Consider the following 18169-nt stretch of genomic DNA (forward strand, 5'->3'; position numbering starts at 1 on the left):
AATAAAAAAAAATTAAAATTTTTAAAAACAAAGCCAACCCTGTCAAAAAAAAATTACAAACATTTTCAATGAAAAAAAATGTATATTCAACCATAAAACTTACACATCCGATACCAATAAAAGAAGAGAGATTGTCTTTCTTGCTTATATGCTGCAGATTACTTAAATAATCTGAGAATATGCAGCGGGTAACTTGAGTGATGTAGAACCACACTGGGGGCCACATAAATGCTCTAAAACTACATCCAGGGTCGGATTAATCCATATGAAGGCCCTAAACACACAAGTGATTTCAGTGCCTCCTTTACTTTTAACCTTAACAAATGACCTGGGACCTCATGACAATTAGAATAAGATCTGTTTACAATTTTCAATAATGTAATAAGTGTTTGAATTGGTAAGCAATTATTTTTAAGTGGGGGCGATTCAGAAAAATCATTTCACTCCAGACCTATGATGCAGGGGGCGTAGCCAGAAATTTCGTTCAAGGGGGGACAAAAGTGATAGAACAATAAATTTGGCCATCTTTTTCTTTTTGGTCATTTTCTCATGTTTTGGGGGGACCAGACCCTCAAGTCCGTCCCCCCGCTTTGCCTTGCTATGATCCCACGTCTCAAGAGCATTGATTGCCGTTAGGCCTCATGACAATTTGATCTGGTTAGTTTCGGAATGAGTAAGAATGCAAATTGGTAGGCAGGTTGCATAGCTAAGTGGGGGAGGGGGCCTCCGAAAAATTTGTTTTACCCAGAGGCCTATGATGCTGTTGAGACAGCCCTGGGCATACAGTAGTTTATGGAAATACAGCAAAATTTCAATCCAAATACTGAGCATTGACACAAGTTCTTGACACCTGCACCTTCACCTTACTAAACACGTCACTTTCTACTTGTTCCAATCCGAGCGGACCAGCTAAATTCAAAACACGCGGCGATAAACACATCGACCAATACGAAGCGTACGATTGGTTGAATTTTCATCATTATCCAATCATTTATTTTCTAACAATTTATCAACTTTCGATTTCACGGCTCAAAAAGATAAGGGTGCCTTTATATTGGTTAGTATTGTGGCTTTTGTGCTTCTTCCCTAAAAAGTTACTACTTTCGTATGTCAAAGCAGCATCAGTAGCTTTGTTTCAATTTTTTTCCCTATTGCCCGGATTCGGGTGTAAAGGTAACAAAATAAACACGCTGAACTCTAGTATTACCCAATATTTAATTTCGGAGGGTAATTTCATTCCTCTCCAAAATTTTAAGGGGTATTTTTGTTAAAAGAGAGGTCTCTTTTTTTTATCTGTGAGAAATTACCCAACAGTTACTTACAGAGGAATATGGACAAACAGTTATTTTGCAAGTGCTTGCAAGAGAAATGAGTCATATTTTTTTCAATCACGGGAACGGGACGCGTAATTCCATACCGTACATAGGATTTTTAACATGGGATGCGCGTCATTGGCTAAGATCACTATTACGTCACTAAATCGCCACACCCGATCTTGACTTCGGAACTCGATGTAATGCGCATGCGCGACATTTATTGGCGTGCATTTTTCCGGCGACTGTTGGTTGGCGCCAATATACTGGCAACGTTTAGTAATACATATATCTAATTTTAGCTGCAATCGGCGTGTGCCAGTCGGTGAAATGATTAAAGTACGGGGTTTGTGCATTGAATGGTCATGGGTTCGAGTTTCATTGTAGTTCCACTCGAATCTTTCTTTTAATAGTGTTACCCGCGGTCTGTTTTTGGAATATCTTACAAGTTTTGCCATATTTCCAGTTGTGGTGACACCATAGTTGATATTTTCAGTCCGGGGGCAGTTCCCCCTGTAACGGCCGGAGGAGCGAAGCGACGTCCGAGCCCGAACGAAGTTCGGCCTACAGGGGCATTTATTAATAAAGAAGTCGGAAGCATGTTTTTTTGAGTTGTGATATTATATTGTACTGGGGGGGCTCTGCCCCCCTGCCGCTTTTGGTGGCCAACCCCCCCCCCCCCACTTCACTTCACAACATATCTTGTTTATTTCGTCCCACTTCATCAGCGTGCTATGGAAAGAGACGTGTGAAAGCACCAGCTTACTGAAGAAGCGAATTTTAATAAAAATAATGATAAAGCAACAACAAAAAAAAAAAAATTAGATTCATCAAGCACCCCCAGAAACTGGGGCCCCAGATTCAATTCGGTGAATTTTAGTGGAGCCCACACTTGATATATCTCGGGCTACCGATGTGTTGCAAATTTTACAATGTTAAACAACAAAAATCAATGAGATACATCCAGGGGCCCCGAATTAGAACCTATCAACATTCCCATGGAGCACTGACCTGGAAGCTTGTCGGGCACACCCCTGTAAGGGGCCACGAAAATTTTTCATTTTTTTCAATTTTGCAACGAATAAAATCCAGGGCCCCACATCCAGTAGCGGGAACACAATACGCAGATTTTCAGTGGGGAATCCAGACTGGATTTATCTCGGTCTTCCGCTGTTGCAAATTGTGTAATGTTAAAAAACAAAAAGAATCAGATTCATCCAGAGCCCCAAAATGAAACCTGCAAACATGGGGCCCCCGACTTGGAAGCTTGTCGGTCATCCCCCACTGCGAGTGCCATGAAAAATTTTCATTTGTATTCGTTTTACCAATGAATAAAAGCTAGGGCCCCCCCAATCAGTTGCCCGTTGTATTCGCATACTTTTAGTGGGGCCCCAGACTATATTTATCACGGGCATCCGCTGTTGCAAATTCTACAACAGAAAATAATGAGATTCATCCAGGGCCCCCAAAATGAAACCTGTAAACATGGGGCCCCGACTTGTAAGCTTGTCGGTCATTCCCCGCTGCGATTGCCGTGAAACATTTTCATTTGTATTCGTTTTAACAACGAATAAAATCCAGGGCCCCCAACCTATTACCCGGGACACCAATTCGCATACTTTTAGTGGGGCCCCAGACTGGCTTTATCTCGAGCATCCGCTGTTGCAAATTCTACAACAGGAAATAATGAGATTCATCCAGGGGCCCCCTAAAATGAAACCTGTAAACATGGGCCCCCGACTTGTAAGCTTGTCGGTCATTCCCCGCTGCGATTGCCATGAAACATTTTCATTTGTATTCGTTTTACCAACGAATAAAATCGAGGGCCTCAACCAATTACCTGGGACACCAATTCGCATACTTTTAGTGGGGCCCCAGACTGGCTTTATTTCGGGCTTCCGCTGTTGCAAATTCTACAACAGAAAAGAATGAGATTCATCCAGGGCCCCCAAAATGAAACCTGCAAACATGGGGCCCCGACTTGGAGCTTGTCGGTCATCCCCCGGTGCGAATGACATGAAAAATTTTCATTTGTATTCGTTTTACCGACGAATAAAATCCAGGACCACCCACGCAGCTACACGTGACCGAATTCGCAAATTTTTTGGAGCCCCCAGACTGGATATATCTTGTGCTTCCGCTATCGAAAATTTTTCAACGTTAAAGCAGCAAGAAACCAATGAGATTCATCAAAGATTCATCATTCCCTGGAAATGGAAACAATTTAACTTTCCCATGAAGGTATACGTACAATCCCCCCTGGGTACCCCGACCCTGTGTGTTGGGAGCACTGCTGTTGTGTGTATATTTATATATATACATACCTCTCGGAATGACCCCCCCCCCCCAGAAGGACAGGGGCCACAACGATTCTTATCACTTTTTGATTTTTCACACTATAAATTAACCACAGAGGGGCCCTGAAAAGCTGGTTTGGGGGCTCGCCATCTAAATTCCAGCCAAAGGGCCCTGCTGTAGGATATGGGAGCCTCTCGGTACATGCACATAACATGGTCCCGATAGGTCAAAAGGGTCCCAATATGTGCTAGAGTTAAATGAATACTTGACTCAAAATCGTAACCGACTTCCGTAACACAAAAACGTAACAGATTTCCGTCACTCAAAAACTTTACCCACTTCCGTCACTCGGTTGCTTAGCAACAGGCCCTTTTCGAGTTTGTGATTTTATATTATAGAGTAGATATCATTATTATGATAATTATATTATGTTGCTATAAAATTTTATATCTTTGTAATATTATATCGTGATCTTTAATGAATCCTGGTGTTTGGCGATAAGTTGCCAAACGTAACAGCCATAGTTCCGAATCGGTAATGTTCGGCTCTTCGGTTAGTACGTGACGAAAAAGGTTCGGAGTTAGAATTTCCCTCGATCTTAAATGACGTCATTGTGATCTTCGCCAATGAGCGTATCCCATGTTAAAACCTGTGTACATAATGGAATTGTGCCTCCCGGGAAATACGGATGCGTGGACACCCTACTTAGAGGAGAAATAGAATAAATTTATTTTTATTAAAGAAAACGAAAAGAAAATTACTATTCACAGCGTGTTTGATGATAAAGAAAAAAAGCAACATAATGCAGCCAATAATCTTAGATTGGTTACATTCGAGCAAATGAACCGAATAGACTTATTGGTTACAAACAATATACAATATACAAATACAACGGTTGTTTTAAAGTTCTATAAAAGAACACTTTTGTAATGTAATTCCGGCGTATGGGGTAATTCAGGTATTACGTAAGCAGATTTTCAGCCATTTTTCATCCCCTCCGCCCCCCCTGTCAGCAAAAATCAGCAAAACACTAACCACCCCCCCCCCCCCGTCAGCAAAATTTCATCAGCAGCTCTTAGAATATTTAATATCTTCAAAAAGGGGTGGTTGATGACATAATCAACCTTCGAACCCCCCTCCCCCCGTCATCAAAAGTCAGCAAATCCGAAACCCCCTTCCCCCCTCGATGCTGACGTAATACTTGAATGACTCCTATGACATAAGACGCCTTCATATACGGTGTATTAAGGAGTTCTACTATGACATATTCCGGCTACCGATGAATGACGTTGTCATAGGCTGGGATTACGCTATAAAAATTTTGTAAAATATATTTTATCAAACTTTTATAGTGTGATACCGGTGATAACGTCAGTGACCATACGTCCCGTAGGCCCAGGACAGTGCCGGTTTTCTCTGTTTTTTAGCTGTCACGACCTGCCCCCCCCCATCCCAAGGAGAAATAGAGAAAAAGACATATTTCTTCTGAATGGTCCCGACTCTTTTGCAAAAATGTCACGGTTTTTCACGTATTTACAACGAAGCCAACTTGACTTTTTATCCTTCAAATCAACGATTAAAATTGTCTTCCAACTCAGAAATTGCATTACTATAATTACGACAACAAATAAGAATATTTATTATATATTTGTCATATTTTCTTATATGATTACCTTGTCACACCATGGTCATTTTCTGCACACGAGGGCTAATTAGACCGACAATTTATTGCCGATTCCGAATGGCAGGCTTGCTATTCGAAATTTTTTGCCGCGGTCAAGTCGCCGTTTTTTGTTATACCCATTTGTCCAAGGTGACTATATTTACTCGAGAGAAATACGGGACATTGGGATACCAAATACGGGACATTGTCAATTATCGCCAGAAACGACGCCAAAACCAAACAATGTTGCCAAATATTGTTCAAATTACGGAAAAATCACAATGCCGGGAAATAATGCATTACTGCCGATTGCAGTGGATTAAAATGTATTCCACGAAAAAAAAACGTTCACCAAGGCAAATGTGGGAGATTAATATTCTCATATATACATATAGTAACGTCCTCTCCACTTGTCAATACAAGATTCATCGAAAGACTGGTTATTTGTAGAGATGAAGATTACAAGGAAGAAAATTCATCACTGCCCCCCACGGGGACTCGAACCGCGGTCTCTCGCTTGTCGGACGAGTGCTCTACAATCTAGGCTATGGAAGCAGAGAGAATATTTCAACCTTGGAGCGTATATATGTTGAAAGGCACCGTACATGGTAACCTCTTACAGTAAAATTTCCCTCAAAAATGTCCCTTTTGACCAAATTTTTCCCACGCATTCCGAAAAATGTGCCACCATCTAGCGGGGAGAATGCGTAATCAAGTACTTTACAATATAAAAGTATTGTACCGCATTAATTTCTTTATTTTTTTCAAAAAATTCTTTTGTTTGATGAACTCTCTGTCTATGTATTATGCAGATTTTGGTATCGTGGAAATGGATTTTTTAATTGACTTTTATTTGTGTAAATATAACTCGTTCTTTTCATATGATCATTTGGCTAAATATTAAATGCTATTGAAATTTAACTGATTCCTTCTTTTCATGAGTCATCGTTTTATTCTAAATGTATATTGGAGCACTAGGAGCCTGGGTTAATCTAGATAATTACATATATACATATTCTTCCAGTGGTTCGATACAACAGTATACAAGTAAACGAATATCATAAACTTCAACGTCAAGTATTTTTTCCTGCATTCTTCTTGTCAAGAAATCTCAAATAGCGATTGAGCAATATTTGACTTTATGCAGCTAAAAACAAACTTCTGCAAATTGGCTAAGATATGTTTTGACCATATACTTTTTGGTCGTGTTACACTTTTTGATAATTCACTGTTTTGGCTCATAAGTGGAGAAATAAATTTTTAAGGGATGGTCCATACATTCAATAGCTTTCAGATTTACAAAAACATTTAATTTTTTTGGCACTTGATTTTGAGGGGGGAGGGGGAGGGAGAACAACCTGCCCACTCCTCTGGCTCTGCTTAATAGTAGTAACCTCCTTTTTGTATCAGTTCGCAATTATTTTAATAGTTAAACAGAAGATCTACATTGCGTGTTTGTAATAATAATATTTCCATTTGTGTAATTCATATTTTTTCAACTCCTTTTTCTTTTTATCAGGTCAACATTCCAGCTTCTTCCAAGCTGCGGCTAGCACTGGAAAAGAAAACCCTCACCGGGACATCATTATCTGTTTAAAGACGAGTAGCTGTTACTCTGGCAAGGCTGGGAAGTTCAGGGGAATTAAGAAATCTCGCTCATTTGTTTTGCATCGCCCGGTCAACCGTGTTTTATCACAAGGGAAACTTGTCTGGCAATAAATACAATCTTCATTGATCAGATTAAGTTCCCACGAGGGAATGATCTTCATGTTGTAACAGAAGCATTTTTGCTCAACAATGGTTTGCCTGGTGTGTGTGGTGCTATAGATGGCTGCCACATACCAATAAAAGCACCGCCTCCCAATGCTAAAGATTATTTCAATAGGAAACAGTTCCATAGCATTGTAATTCAAGCCATCGTCGACCACAGGAAAAAGTTCACGAACGTGAACTTTGGATGGCCTGGATCAGTCCACGATGCCAGGGTGTTGGCCAATTCTGAAATATATCGAATGTGCGAGAATGGGTTGTTTAGGAACTATCGGTGCCAATTGCTTGGCACTGATACATAACGCCGTATTTGGTTGCTGATGCAGCATATCCCTTGAAAGATTGGGTGATGAAACCTTTCACAGGAGGCGCACTATCACCCGATCAGGCATTATTCAACAAGAAATCAAATCAAATGAAGGTAAGGTAGTCCTTTCAGTACAAACGACATTAAAGGCGAAATTTAAATCAAATGAGAGAGTTGATGATTTGAAAAGCTGAGGAACAGTCGCACTATTTGGAGCTCTTCGACGACGTCAGTTTCATAACGTTCTATCGAGGATCTGCGGAAAAGCCACGAATCCCCAGCGTTTGTCATCCCGGGTAAGTCAATTGAGATTATGCGCTATTGTTCATGATGGTCAGATTTTGTCCGGCAATCCGTCCCGTTGATGGCGGCAATATAGATGATAAGTTTTGTTATATTAGAGATAATTTTGCTCGGTTGTTTAATGAAAATATAGAGGAATTGATTAGTATTATTGAACCCTGGTTGGGATTTTTTCATGATGCTCAACTTAATCTATATCCAATTGAGGATGCTGATTGTGAAACGGCCGAGAAGTTTGATAACATTTTGTCTCTGTTCTCTGATCACCTAAACAGTGACGAAAGTTTTCAGCAGGACCCCTCTGCGGCTCTAGTTACAGGCCTTTGCGAGTTCTTTGAATTTATTGCCCTCAAACCATGTTGTCATATTCTCGCTCTTGAATTTCGTAAGAGACCTAAAATAGACAAGTCCCCAGAAAGCATTGCACGAAAATTGGATACCTCTCGTAAGAGGAAAAGGCTGCATGTAATCAGCCCTTCCCCAGAAAAGAAGACTTTAGCTTTTGCTATAGATTCTGATGATACGCAAGATTCTATTATAAGCTATGAAGGAGATATTACTGCTAGCCCTAATTCTAGCGTGGGGACCGCTAATATGGGTGGTGAAATAGGTTCGCAGGAGGACAATCACATAATATCGCAGGAGGATAACCCTCCCATAATTCCTAGAGTGGGTACTTCTCCAATTATTTTGTCCCCTCGACGAAGTACCCTGATGTCTAGTGAGGTGCTGGATTCTGAAATTAACAATCCCAGGAGACTTAGTGAAGAGACTAATGAGGAGGCACCAACTCCTCCTATAATATCCAGTGGCATAAGTAGTGTTGATCAATCACAGCGAAGGAGTTGCTCCCAGACTCTCCTGGAAGAGAATGTAAACATAAACAGTGGAGACATGCCCTCAGAGGTACTCGACACAGATGATAATGATGGTTTCACCCAAGTTAGTTATAAGAAGAGAAAAAGCAATATCCCACCAATAGTTCTTTCTGAATGGGGCCCCAAATGGTTAAAAAATTATGCGGAGATTAGGAGAATGTGTGATTTCCCGCCGGAGTCTAAGTCAACTCCGACAACGGTGTCCATCAAAGTATTTTGTGAAAATGACTATAGGAAAGTTACTAGATACTGTAATGAGAAAAATTTCAAATTTCATACTTTCCAAATGGAAAGTGAGAGAAACCTCAAAATAGTGATTAGAGGACTCCCTGTGAATGTGCCCCCTGATGATATAGCGGAGGATATCATGTCACAAGGGCATGAGGTCATTAAAGTAGCAAAAATGAAAAACTACAGGACTGGTTATGACTACCCACTATACCTTGTTGAATTCTCAATCAAGGATAAAGAGATATTTAATATTACAGAGATTGCTGGGATACCTGTACAAATTGAAAGGTATAAAGGAAACAGGAATACCCTGCAATGTAGAAATTGTCTTATTCTAGGGCACACATCGGTGTCTTGTAAAGAAAGATCACGTTGCGCCTTTTGTGCGCAACAGCACAGTGGGCGGGACTGCCCCAATAAAGGCAACATCAATTTAAAGAAGTGTTACTTGTGTAATGGTAAGCATTGTTCTACTTATGGGGGATGCCCTGTGAAACTGCAAAGACAGCAGCAGGGATCAGGTCGACTAGTTATTCCCTCCCTCCCAGCAATTATTAGAGATGACCCACTTATAAATCGGAGTAATAAAACCCGCTCTTTTGCAGAAGTGATCAGGGGAGAGCCCATTGGGGACTGTGTACAAGCAGAAGAAGTAGAGGGAGATGCTCCCATGGAGATATCATCACATGTTCCACTTGTAAGACGAAATTCGTTTACGCCTCTCACTGAGAAACCAAACTCATTGGCTTTCACTAAAATTTCCCACTACTATAACAAAAAGGGGGCACACCCTCTCTACAAGGGCTTTTCCTTGAAGCAACATGATTATGCCATTGAACTTGAGAAAGCATTGGATAGAAAGATGGCTAGCGATGTGCAAGAAATTGTGACAGAAATGGTCAAGGAGGTAGTGGAGAGACCCGCTGTAGTGGTAAACACATTGGATGCAAACAAACAAGACACGTCCACTTTATTAGAAAGGGGAGAGGAGGAACCTATTAATTCTATGGAATTCTCTCCCTCAGAGACTAATGTTAATTATGAAATTAAATCTATTATGTTATCTATGCAGAAAATAACAAATTGTTGTAAACCGCCCAAAGAGGTCGAAAGGACTCTCTCTGAAATCCTTCGTAGTCTCACTGAAGTTCTTAACTTCCTATCAAAAGGCACCAAAAATTAGTACAACAACAACAATGCCTACCTGTGGCCCTCCGAGGCCACTTACGATTTTCTCGTGGAATGCCACGAGTCTCAAACCCAGCATTAAAGAATTAACAGAGGCACTTGTGGAATATAATGTGGATGTTTTTCTCTGTCAGGAGACATGGCTCATACCGAGCGTCACTGTTAAAATTCCTAGATACCAGTGTGTCAGACGCGATCGACTTCATAATAGGGGGGGAGGAGTCGCTGCTTACATTCGTAGCAACATTCCCTATGATGTACTTGAATTACCGAACTCTAATACTACTGAGGCGGTGGGAGTAACCATTTGTGTTAACAACATCAACATTAATATTGTTTCCCTGTATAAACCCCCCAACAATAACCTGGATTATAATTTGCTTACACATTTGTTTAACAAAGACACCCCCACTATTATAGCAGGAGACTGGAATCTACATCATACTGCCTGGAACTGTGACTACGATCAAAGGGCAGGCACTAAATTATTTCATTATTGTCAAAACAATGTTATTGATATTATTGCGACTAAGGACCCCACACACTTCCCTTCATGCTCTCTGCAACGTGCTTCGGTCATTGATTTTGCGCTAGCGAAGAACATTGAATCGGCAATTTCGATCACATCCCCAGAGCTTGTTGATTCAAATCACAATCCGATTGTACTGCAACTTGATTTTCTAATCTCAAGGAAGATTCCTTACATTCTTAAGACTGACTGGGAAAAATTCACTAATGAACTTTTGGCTGTCCCAGTAATTAGTCTTCAAAATCCCACGGAGCAAGCAATAAATGACAGTGTTGCTTCCCTTACTGACGAGATTAATGGCGCCATCTGTCGTTGTACTATCAAAGTTAAAACTAGTGAGCATCAGTTTGGGCTCTCAAGGGAGCTATTGAACAAAATCAGGGCAAAGAACAAAGTTCGGAAGAGGTGGCAAAGGTTTAGAATCAGAAGTGACAAATTGCTTCTCAATAGCATGGAGAGGGAAATTAGGGCTGAGATCAGAGCATACACTCATGAGAGATTTAACTTTTTTATGCAGGAAGTCAACATTGCTGACGGCTCTCTCTGGAGGGCCCTTAAGATTTGCAAGCCAAAAGCCGCAATTATTAGCAGAATTCACGGGCAAAGGGGTGGCGTTGTTTTTAACCCCCCTGATATTGCGGAAGCTTTTGCTGACACATTTGAAGAGCAATTTGCGCCGAATAACTTGCAACCCTCATCGACGAGGGAACAGATACAAGAATGTATCAGAGAATACACTGAGTCACACACACCCCCGGTTTTGGAATCGGCAGAAGTACCGCTTACTAACATGGAGGAAGTCAATGAGCTTATCAGAAAGCTCAAGAATAGAAAGGCTCCAGGGCGTGATAAGATCTCGAACCTTGCCCTTAAGGCCCTGCCTACGAACATCATAAGGTCACTGGTCAATCTTTTTAACAACATGTTGCAGATTGATCATTTTCCTGAGATTTGGAAGATGGCCGTTATTAAGGCTATTCACAAACCGGGCACTGATCCGCTCTTCCCACAAAATTATCGCCCCATCAGTTTATTGTCTAATGTAGGGAAATTGTTTGAAAGAATTTACATCAAGAGGTTTAATAATTTCTGTAGTAACAATGCAATAATTCGACCTGAACAACATGGATTCAGGGGGGCGCACTCGTGTGTCACACAACTCCTTAGAACCACTGAGTTTATAATGGATGCTGTGAATCACAAAGAGTATGTGTGTTCTTTGGCTCTGGACTTTGCAAAGGCTTTTGACAGAACAAACCATGATATGCTTATCTATAAACTGATAAGGATGAATTTTCCTTCGAAGTTTGTTTACTTTATACGAAACTACTTGAGTGGGAGGCAGTTCCAAGTACGAATAGGGGACGCATACTCGACTATTAGACCAGTCAGGGCTTCCGTCCCCCAAGGAAGTGTCCTAGGCCCTCAACTGTTTTCACTATATGTGAATGATTTTCCTGGTCCTCAAAGAGGTTTGCTAAGCCAATATGCTGATGATGTTTTAATCAGTACGAACTGCAGAGATGCACGCAAAGCATTTGATAACTTACAAGAAACTGTGGACGAAATAGACGATTACTGTAGAGACTCTGATATAGCGTTGAATCACTCGAAATGTAACTTTATCTGGTTTCATAAAAGACACAATCCTCCTATGGGCCCTAATTACCATATAGAGCTAGGAAATGTCACACTTGCCCCGAAGCCACATATCAAATATTTAGGAGTGGTAATGGACAGAAAAATTAACTTCAAAGCTCACACTGAGCAAGTGAGAATGAAAGCTACAAAGAACCTAGGGATGCTAAACAAAATATTTTTCCCAAAGAGTGGTCTTTCTCTTAGAAATAAGCTACATCTATATAGAACAGTTATTCGTCCTACTATTTCTTATGCGTCACCTGTATGGGCTTTTGCTACAAAGAAAAATATTCAGACACTTCAGATTTTTGAAAATAAAAATTTCAGAAAATTTACGGGTGCCAGTTGGTACATGAGGAACATAGACATACGGAGAGACATTCATATGGATTCATTTTTTGAGCATATAAAGAGACTTGCGGAGACCCAGTATGAAACTCTGAGAAACTCAGAGAATGCTCAGCTTGCTGAACTTGTTGACTATGATCCAGCGCTAATTTTCAGGTATGGAAGGCCGCAGAATCTTCTATATAGAACTTGGCAAGTGTAAATTTGTATATAGGAAATCTGTAAATACACTGTAGATATTTTTTCTCCTTAATTTTTCATTAATTGTATTTTACCTAATTGTATTTTATAAACTTGAAACATGTGTATAAGCCAGGTAGAGGATTTGCTCCCCCATATCAGAAATAGTCACTCTAAATGTTGATAATAGATGGCGCCCCAACATTTATGGACATTGATACTTGTGTGAAGGCAAAACAGTTAAAAATTAGAGTTCACCTCTATGATGTCACTTCAAATCGGCATGGTCGATTTTATTATTTTTATTTATTGTTATCTTATCTTTAATCTATTTTTAACGGCCCTCAAAAGAAGTCTTGAGGTTTTTTCATGCTCAAAAAGATCGAGTATTGTTTTTCCTCGAAATAACATCTAAGCTTCAGAACGAACTAACCGGAACTGACCATTGTAATAGCGTATTGATCTCATGACTTACTGTTTCTTGTTTTCAGAAGGCGGCGTTTTTACCTGCGAAAATTGTGTTGTTATGAGCTTTGAATCCCGATTTTGTCCAACTTTTACACAACAAAACACACATTATACACCTCATGCACGTACACGATACATGATAGGTCACTTCCATAGTGACCCCCTAATAAGACCGGTAGAATGGCCATAGAATTTGTGCCACGGAACCGGCAAAATAGGCTTTATTCAGCTCAGCTCAGCTCATTATTCAACAAGAAGTTGAGTAGCTGCGCGTCAACGTAGAACATGCATTCGGCTTGCTAAAAGGGAGATGGCGCTGCCTGTTGAAGGCTAACGAATCCAGTTTACAAAACATCCAGCACCAGGTTGTGGCTTGCTGTGTTTTGCATAATTTCTGCCAAGATGAACTGGGTTGCTGTCCTACCCAATGGGATTTACAAGGTGATCTGGAATGTACTGATGGTACAGTACATGTCAATGTTAACAGCAAAAAGAAAAGACTGACACTAGTTCAATGGTGTTGCAATAATCAATAAATGTCCAAATGAAAAAAAAAAAACTATCAAGCCATTTTCGAAAAAATTATGTACAGAGTTTTCATTGTAACGCAGGACTCCCACTCAAAAAACTAGACCACAAGTTTCATCTACCACATTTATTCGCCTACGTTTGCTGCGTTGGCCTGAAATATGAATGATTTATTACATATGCATATAATAATAAATGCATTGGAAAATTACTTTACAAAATCAAATATATTAAAAATCGAAGATGATACTACACCTGCACAAATTTATTTCAAACATATATCTGCATTTTATTATGCCACTCTGTTTTCCACTATTCATGGTTTGTCTTTTCCCCACTTTGTATATTTATGTCAATAAATTGTTATTAAATCTGGATCAATAGTTAGACCACAACTTGAACAAGTAATTTGTTCGAATATTAACGCCTAGGGTAAGGTAAATAGATACCTCAGAAGCTTATCAATGCAAGTAAATAAGTATTAAAAATGATATAACAGAATCTTTTTATTCTATGGTCAGTATAAGTGTGGTACCAGTAAGCAATATCTGCTGCTGCAGTATAAATGTAGCGACTTGATTACATTGGCAACTGTCATGCAAAAGTCATTTTTCAGAAAATTGACCTTCACTGATGATTTCGAAATTTCTGACTGACACCCCATCAACTCAAGTAGGGTTATCTAGTAGTAGGTTTTATCTAGCTCAGTAGGTTTTTATCTAGCTCAGTAGGTTTTATCTAGCTAGCTACATCAAGTAGGTTTTATCTAGCTAGCTACATCAAGTAGGTTTTATCTAGCTAGCTACATCAAGTAGGTTTTATCTAGCTCAGTGAGTTTTTTAATTACATACAGCTAGTATGATTTCTAACTAGATGCAGGCATCACCTCTCATTTTAACTTTAGCCCTAGAGCATGGCTTGACGAATCCCTTGGCAACTGACCCAGATAGTGGAATTTAAGTGGCATTAAATTTCAGAAGGAAACAAAAATACCATTTATTATTTCATGGGACAAACACAATTTTGCTGCTCCTACCACTGAAAAATGACCAGCAAAATCATGTTTGATCCCCTCCCCCCACAAAAGCCACAGTCATGGCCCTGCTGAAACCTTTCATATGCTTTTCACCCTTGACAATAACATGTTATTAATATGAAACAGCTATACGGAATTAATAAATAAAGCTATACCCCTCTCATTTCCACTGGCTACGCTCGAAGTATTTGATTCCTGTGACGTGCTAGGGAGCTGCTCCAAGCCTTCATCTGCAGTCCTTTGCCTATCATTTAAAAATGTGAAATGAAACTTATGCAATGCATTTTGAATCCTAATGCAATACATCATGCACTATAGCCAGTAAAGCTTTCTTGTAACATTTGATTACATGACTACGATGCAAATTCAAATTCAGAAAAGAGAGAGTTAGTTTTCAATTAATTATTAAGTTACTTAATAACTTGTGTAAACCGCCTTTAGGGCTCATTTCCAAGGTAGCTGACAAAAGTTTTAATAATTTTTTGATTTTCTTTCACTCACCATGTATTAACCCTTCGTCGGGAACAACTGATCTAATAATTCCTTCACATTTTCTCTTTCCTACATGCGACTGGCACTAGCGCATTTGAGTATCTATCTCTTAATCTGGCTAGGTTTCAGTGAGAGTGCTCTCGTCACAGAGCAGAAAGCCTCAACAGTACAATTATTTAATCAGTACACTTTTAGCTGGAAAAAGTTTACGGCAGATGACAGCACTATACATAACAATTATGACGCAGTAACAACTTTCACGTTAGTCAAAACAGTTACACGCCACGCACATTCGGGCATGCATCAGTTCATTAGAAATTCAGTAGAGGAATGTGGACGACGTACATGTATGGTTAAGTAATAGTGGAAGTGTGCATAACAGTCTGTCCGCTGACGACCTTACTGAACGTGGGTAGTTATGAAAGTGCTCTGTTAGTCTCATTGCACCAGATTCCACATCTTAAACGGTAAGTATTTTAACAGACAGTGTCGTCTTAATGCATGTGCCCACCCGAGCATGACAGAGGGATCATTGGAAAATAAGTTTGATTTTCAAGAATTAGCCAGGTCAGGCTAGAGAAAAATTATTTGGCCCACGATGTGTTCTTCAGACAGTTCTTAAGAACAGCATAGTGCATGGGTTGGGTCTGTGAGACCCTTGCACATGTATTTCTCTCATTTACAGACAGGCAGGCCCTGTCTGTAAATGAGATACCCATGGGCCAGCTGACAGGAACAATTTGCTAGAGGTCTCGCTAATTTCCTTCTGTCGTATACATTTTATCTCACAGGCATAGGGCGAGCAGCAATTTTTGTTAAATTCATTCATATGTTTGTCGCTTTGCTCCAATGTCTGCTATAAAGTGCTTACGCCACAGTAGTGAGCGAGTTTACATAGAGATGAAAAAACCCTTACCAGGCCTATATATTCCCCGATCTAGTATGATATAAAATTGCCTTGAAATTGTATGTTACAATATCAATTTATCAACAATTCAAAGGCATTTGTAAGATTATTTGCACTTACTCATTGTCCTCTGACAAAATAGACTCCTCGAGTTCAGATCCAATTATCATTGGGTCTCCGGATATATCTAAATCTGAAGAAATAAATGAAACCGCAAAAATAATTTTTGAAATTCACATTAACAAACAGCAGCTATTACTGCAAGCTTTTTTTTTATTTTTACACAAGAAAATGAGCAGGGAGGTATATTGTAAATTATGAGTCAAGTAGTTTTGAATGTTAAGAAAAATATTTTTCATGGAAAAGATAACGAAATTTTCTAACAAATTTTAAAACTTTAAAGCACATTCTACCAGTCACAAAACATTGTCACAAGTATGACAACTTTTTAAATAAAATTTATGGCATGTTTTGCAATGTGAAGTTTGAATTACTCAATGTGCGACCATAGTTATAATTATATTATGTGAAATTTCGTATGACATGTAACAATTTTTTTCTACATTTCATTCATTCTACATTTTTTTTAAAAGATATAATTTAGCACTCACTTGGATCAGCTTCTTGCAGTCCCAGGTCCTGAAATATCACGGATGTCGTGCTATCCCGACACCCCATGATGCGATCCATCTCTTCAAATTGTTTGAAATGGTGTTTGGATCCAGCACCGCTTCTACGGAGATTATCCCGCTTATTTCTGTATTGCCTTTTCAGACATTTTATTTTGTTGCGAACTTGAAGAACGGACTTTGTGATACCTTTCGTAGACAAACAACTCTTCAGCAATTCGACGATACAGCTCACTATCTCGAACTGTACCGTCAAATTTTCCTTCCACAGAATACATTTCATAAATTGATAACAATTCTTTGACCTCATCATCCTTCCATCTGTCGCATTTCGTTTCCATTGTCAAAAAAAAAAAAAAAAGATGAAAGGAGCTTCGATTCAGATGGGGACGGAAGGATCTTCAAATGTAAAGATGGCAGACCAGTGATGGTAAGCTCGTCAAGTGAAATTTCCCTTTTGACTAAATTTTTCCCACACATTCCGAAATTTGTGCTGCCATCTATCGGTGATAATATTTGGTCACTAGAAAAGCATTGTTTTGGTTTATATACGTATTTTTTTTCAACAAAAATTCTTTTGTTTTATGACCTCTCAAAATTTCCCACAAACGCCAAGAAATTTCCCATGAGGACCAATTTTGGCCAATTTTTCCCACGAATATGTGAAATTTCCCACGAGTTACCATCACTGTGGCAGACGGAAGCAGCTGACGGTTGTTTACGCGGCGCAAAGGATTATGGGAGAGAAGGTCGGTGTCGACCCCCAATCCACCCCAAGAAAGATGGGCTTTTTTTGATGAGCTTCTACGATGAGTTCCCGGAGAATATGACAGTGCCCCGAGTATCTCAGGTTGCAAGTCCTCGGGTCACTTTCAGGCTCACGAACGTCACAGTTAAACGTAGATGGCCAAGGACCCTGGTTACGGGCCCTCGGGATAGGTGCCCCGAGTATCTCAGGTTGCAGGTTCTCGGGTCACTTCCAGGCCCACGAATGCCACAGTTCAACGTAGACGGCCAAGGACCCTGGTTACGGGCCCTCGGAATATCTTCAGTTTTTAGAATGCCACTTAAGGTACGTGCTGTGCGACGACTACTTATTAAGGGTAACGGTGGAATACTTATTACATGAGAGCCCTTACTCACAGTTATCTTCTGTCCGGAAGTGCCGAGTCGTACCTCCAACCTCTTGCACGACATTCTCCTTTCACAGACCCCGATTTTTGAAGTCGTTCCGCTCATCCACTGTGAAAAATCATCACGGATCTTGAGTACAACCTTTGACTACTAATTTTGCTCATAACAAAAAACCCTTTACGAGAATATATTCACGAATTTTTAGGGCGGCGTGCACCCCCAAGGGGGCTTACTTCTCCTCACGCTACATTTTTTTCGAACCTCTTTCTTTCAAGCCACCCAACCAACTTTTTGACGAAATGGGGACGCTCGCCCTTCGAGAGAGG

The 18169-nt window shown here is 39.9% G+C and overlaps 1 protein-coding gene across 1 annotated transcript; it reads right to left on the minus strand.

Annotated features, from left to right (window-relative positions):
* Window positions 1-14838: 14838 nt before the first annotated feature.
* Window positions 14839-17906, minus strand: LOC149079588 (uncharacterized). The gene is made up of 3 exons (XM_089240429.1): window positions 17853-17906; window positions 16692-16971; window positions 14839-14925 (listed from the first exon to the last, which is right to left on the minus strand). The coding sequence occupies exons 1-3, from the start codon at window positions 17904-17906 to the stop codon at window positions 14855-14857; spliced, it is 405 nt and encodes a 134-aa protein (XP_089096555.1). The 3' UTR covers window positions 14839-14854.
* Window positions 17907-18169: the final 263 nt, after the last annotated feature.

This window comes from Pholcus phalangioides, unplaced genomic scaffold (assembly GCF_987345545.1).
Source record: "Pholcus phalangioides strain wild (caught in Gottingen) unplaced genomic scaffold, Ppha-v1.0 ptg000012l_1, whole genome shotgun sequence".
Classification (NCBI taxonomy): domain Eukaryota; kingdom Metazoa; phylum Arthropoda; class Arachnida; order Araneae; family Pholcidae; genus Pholcus; species Pholcus phalangioides.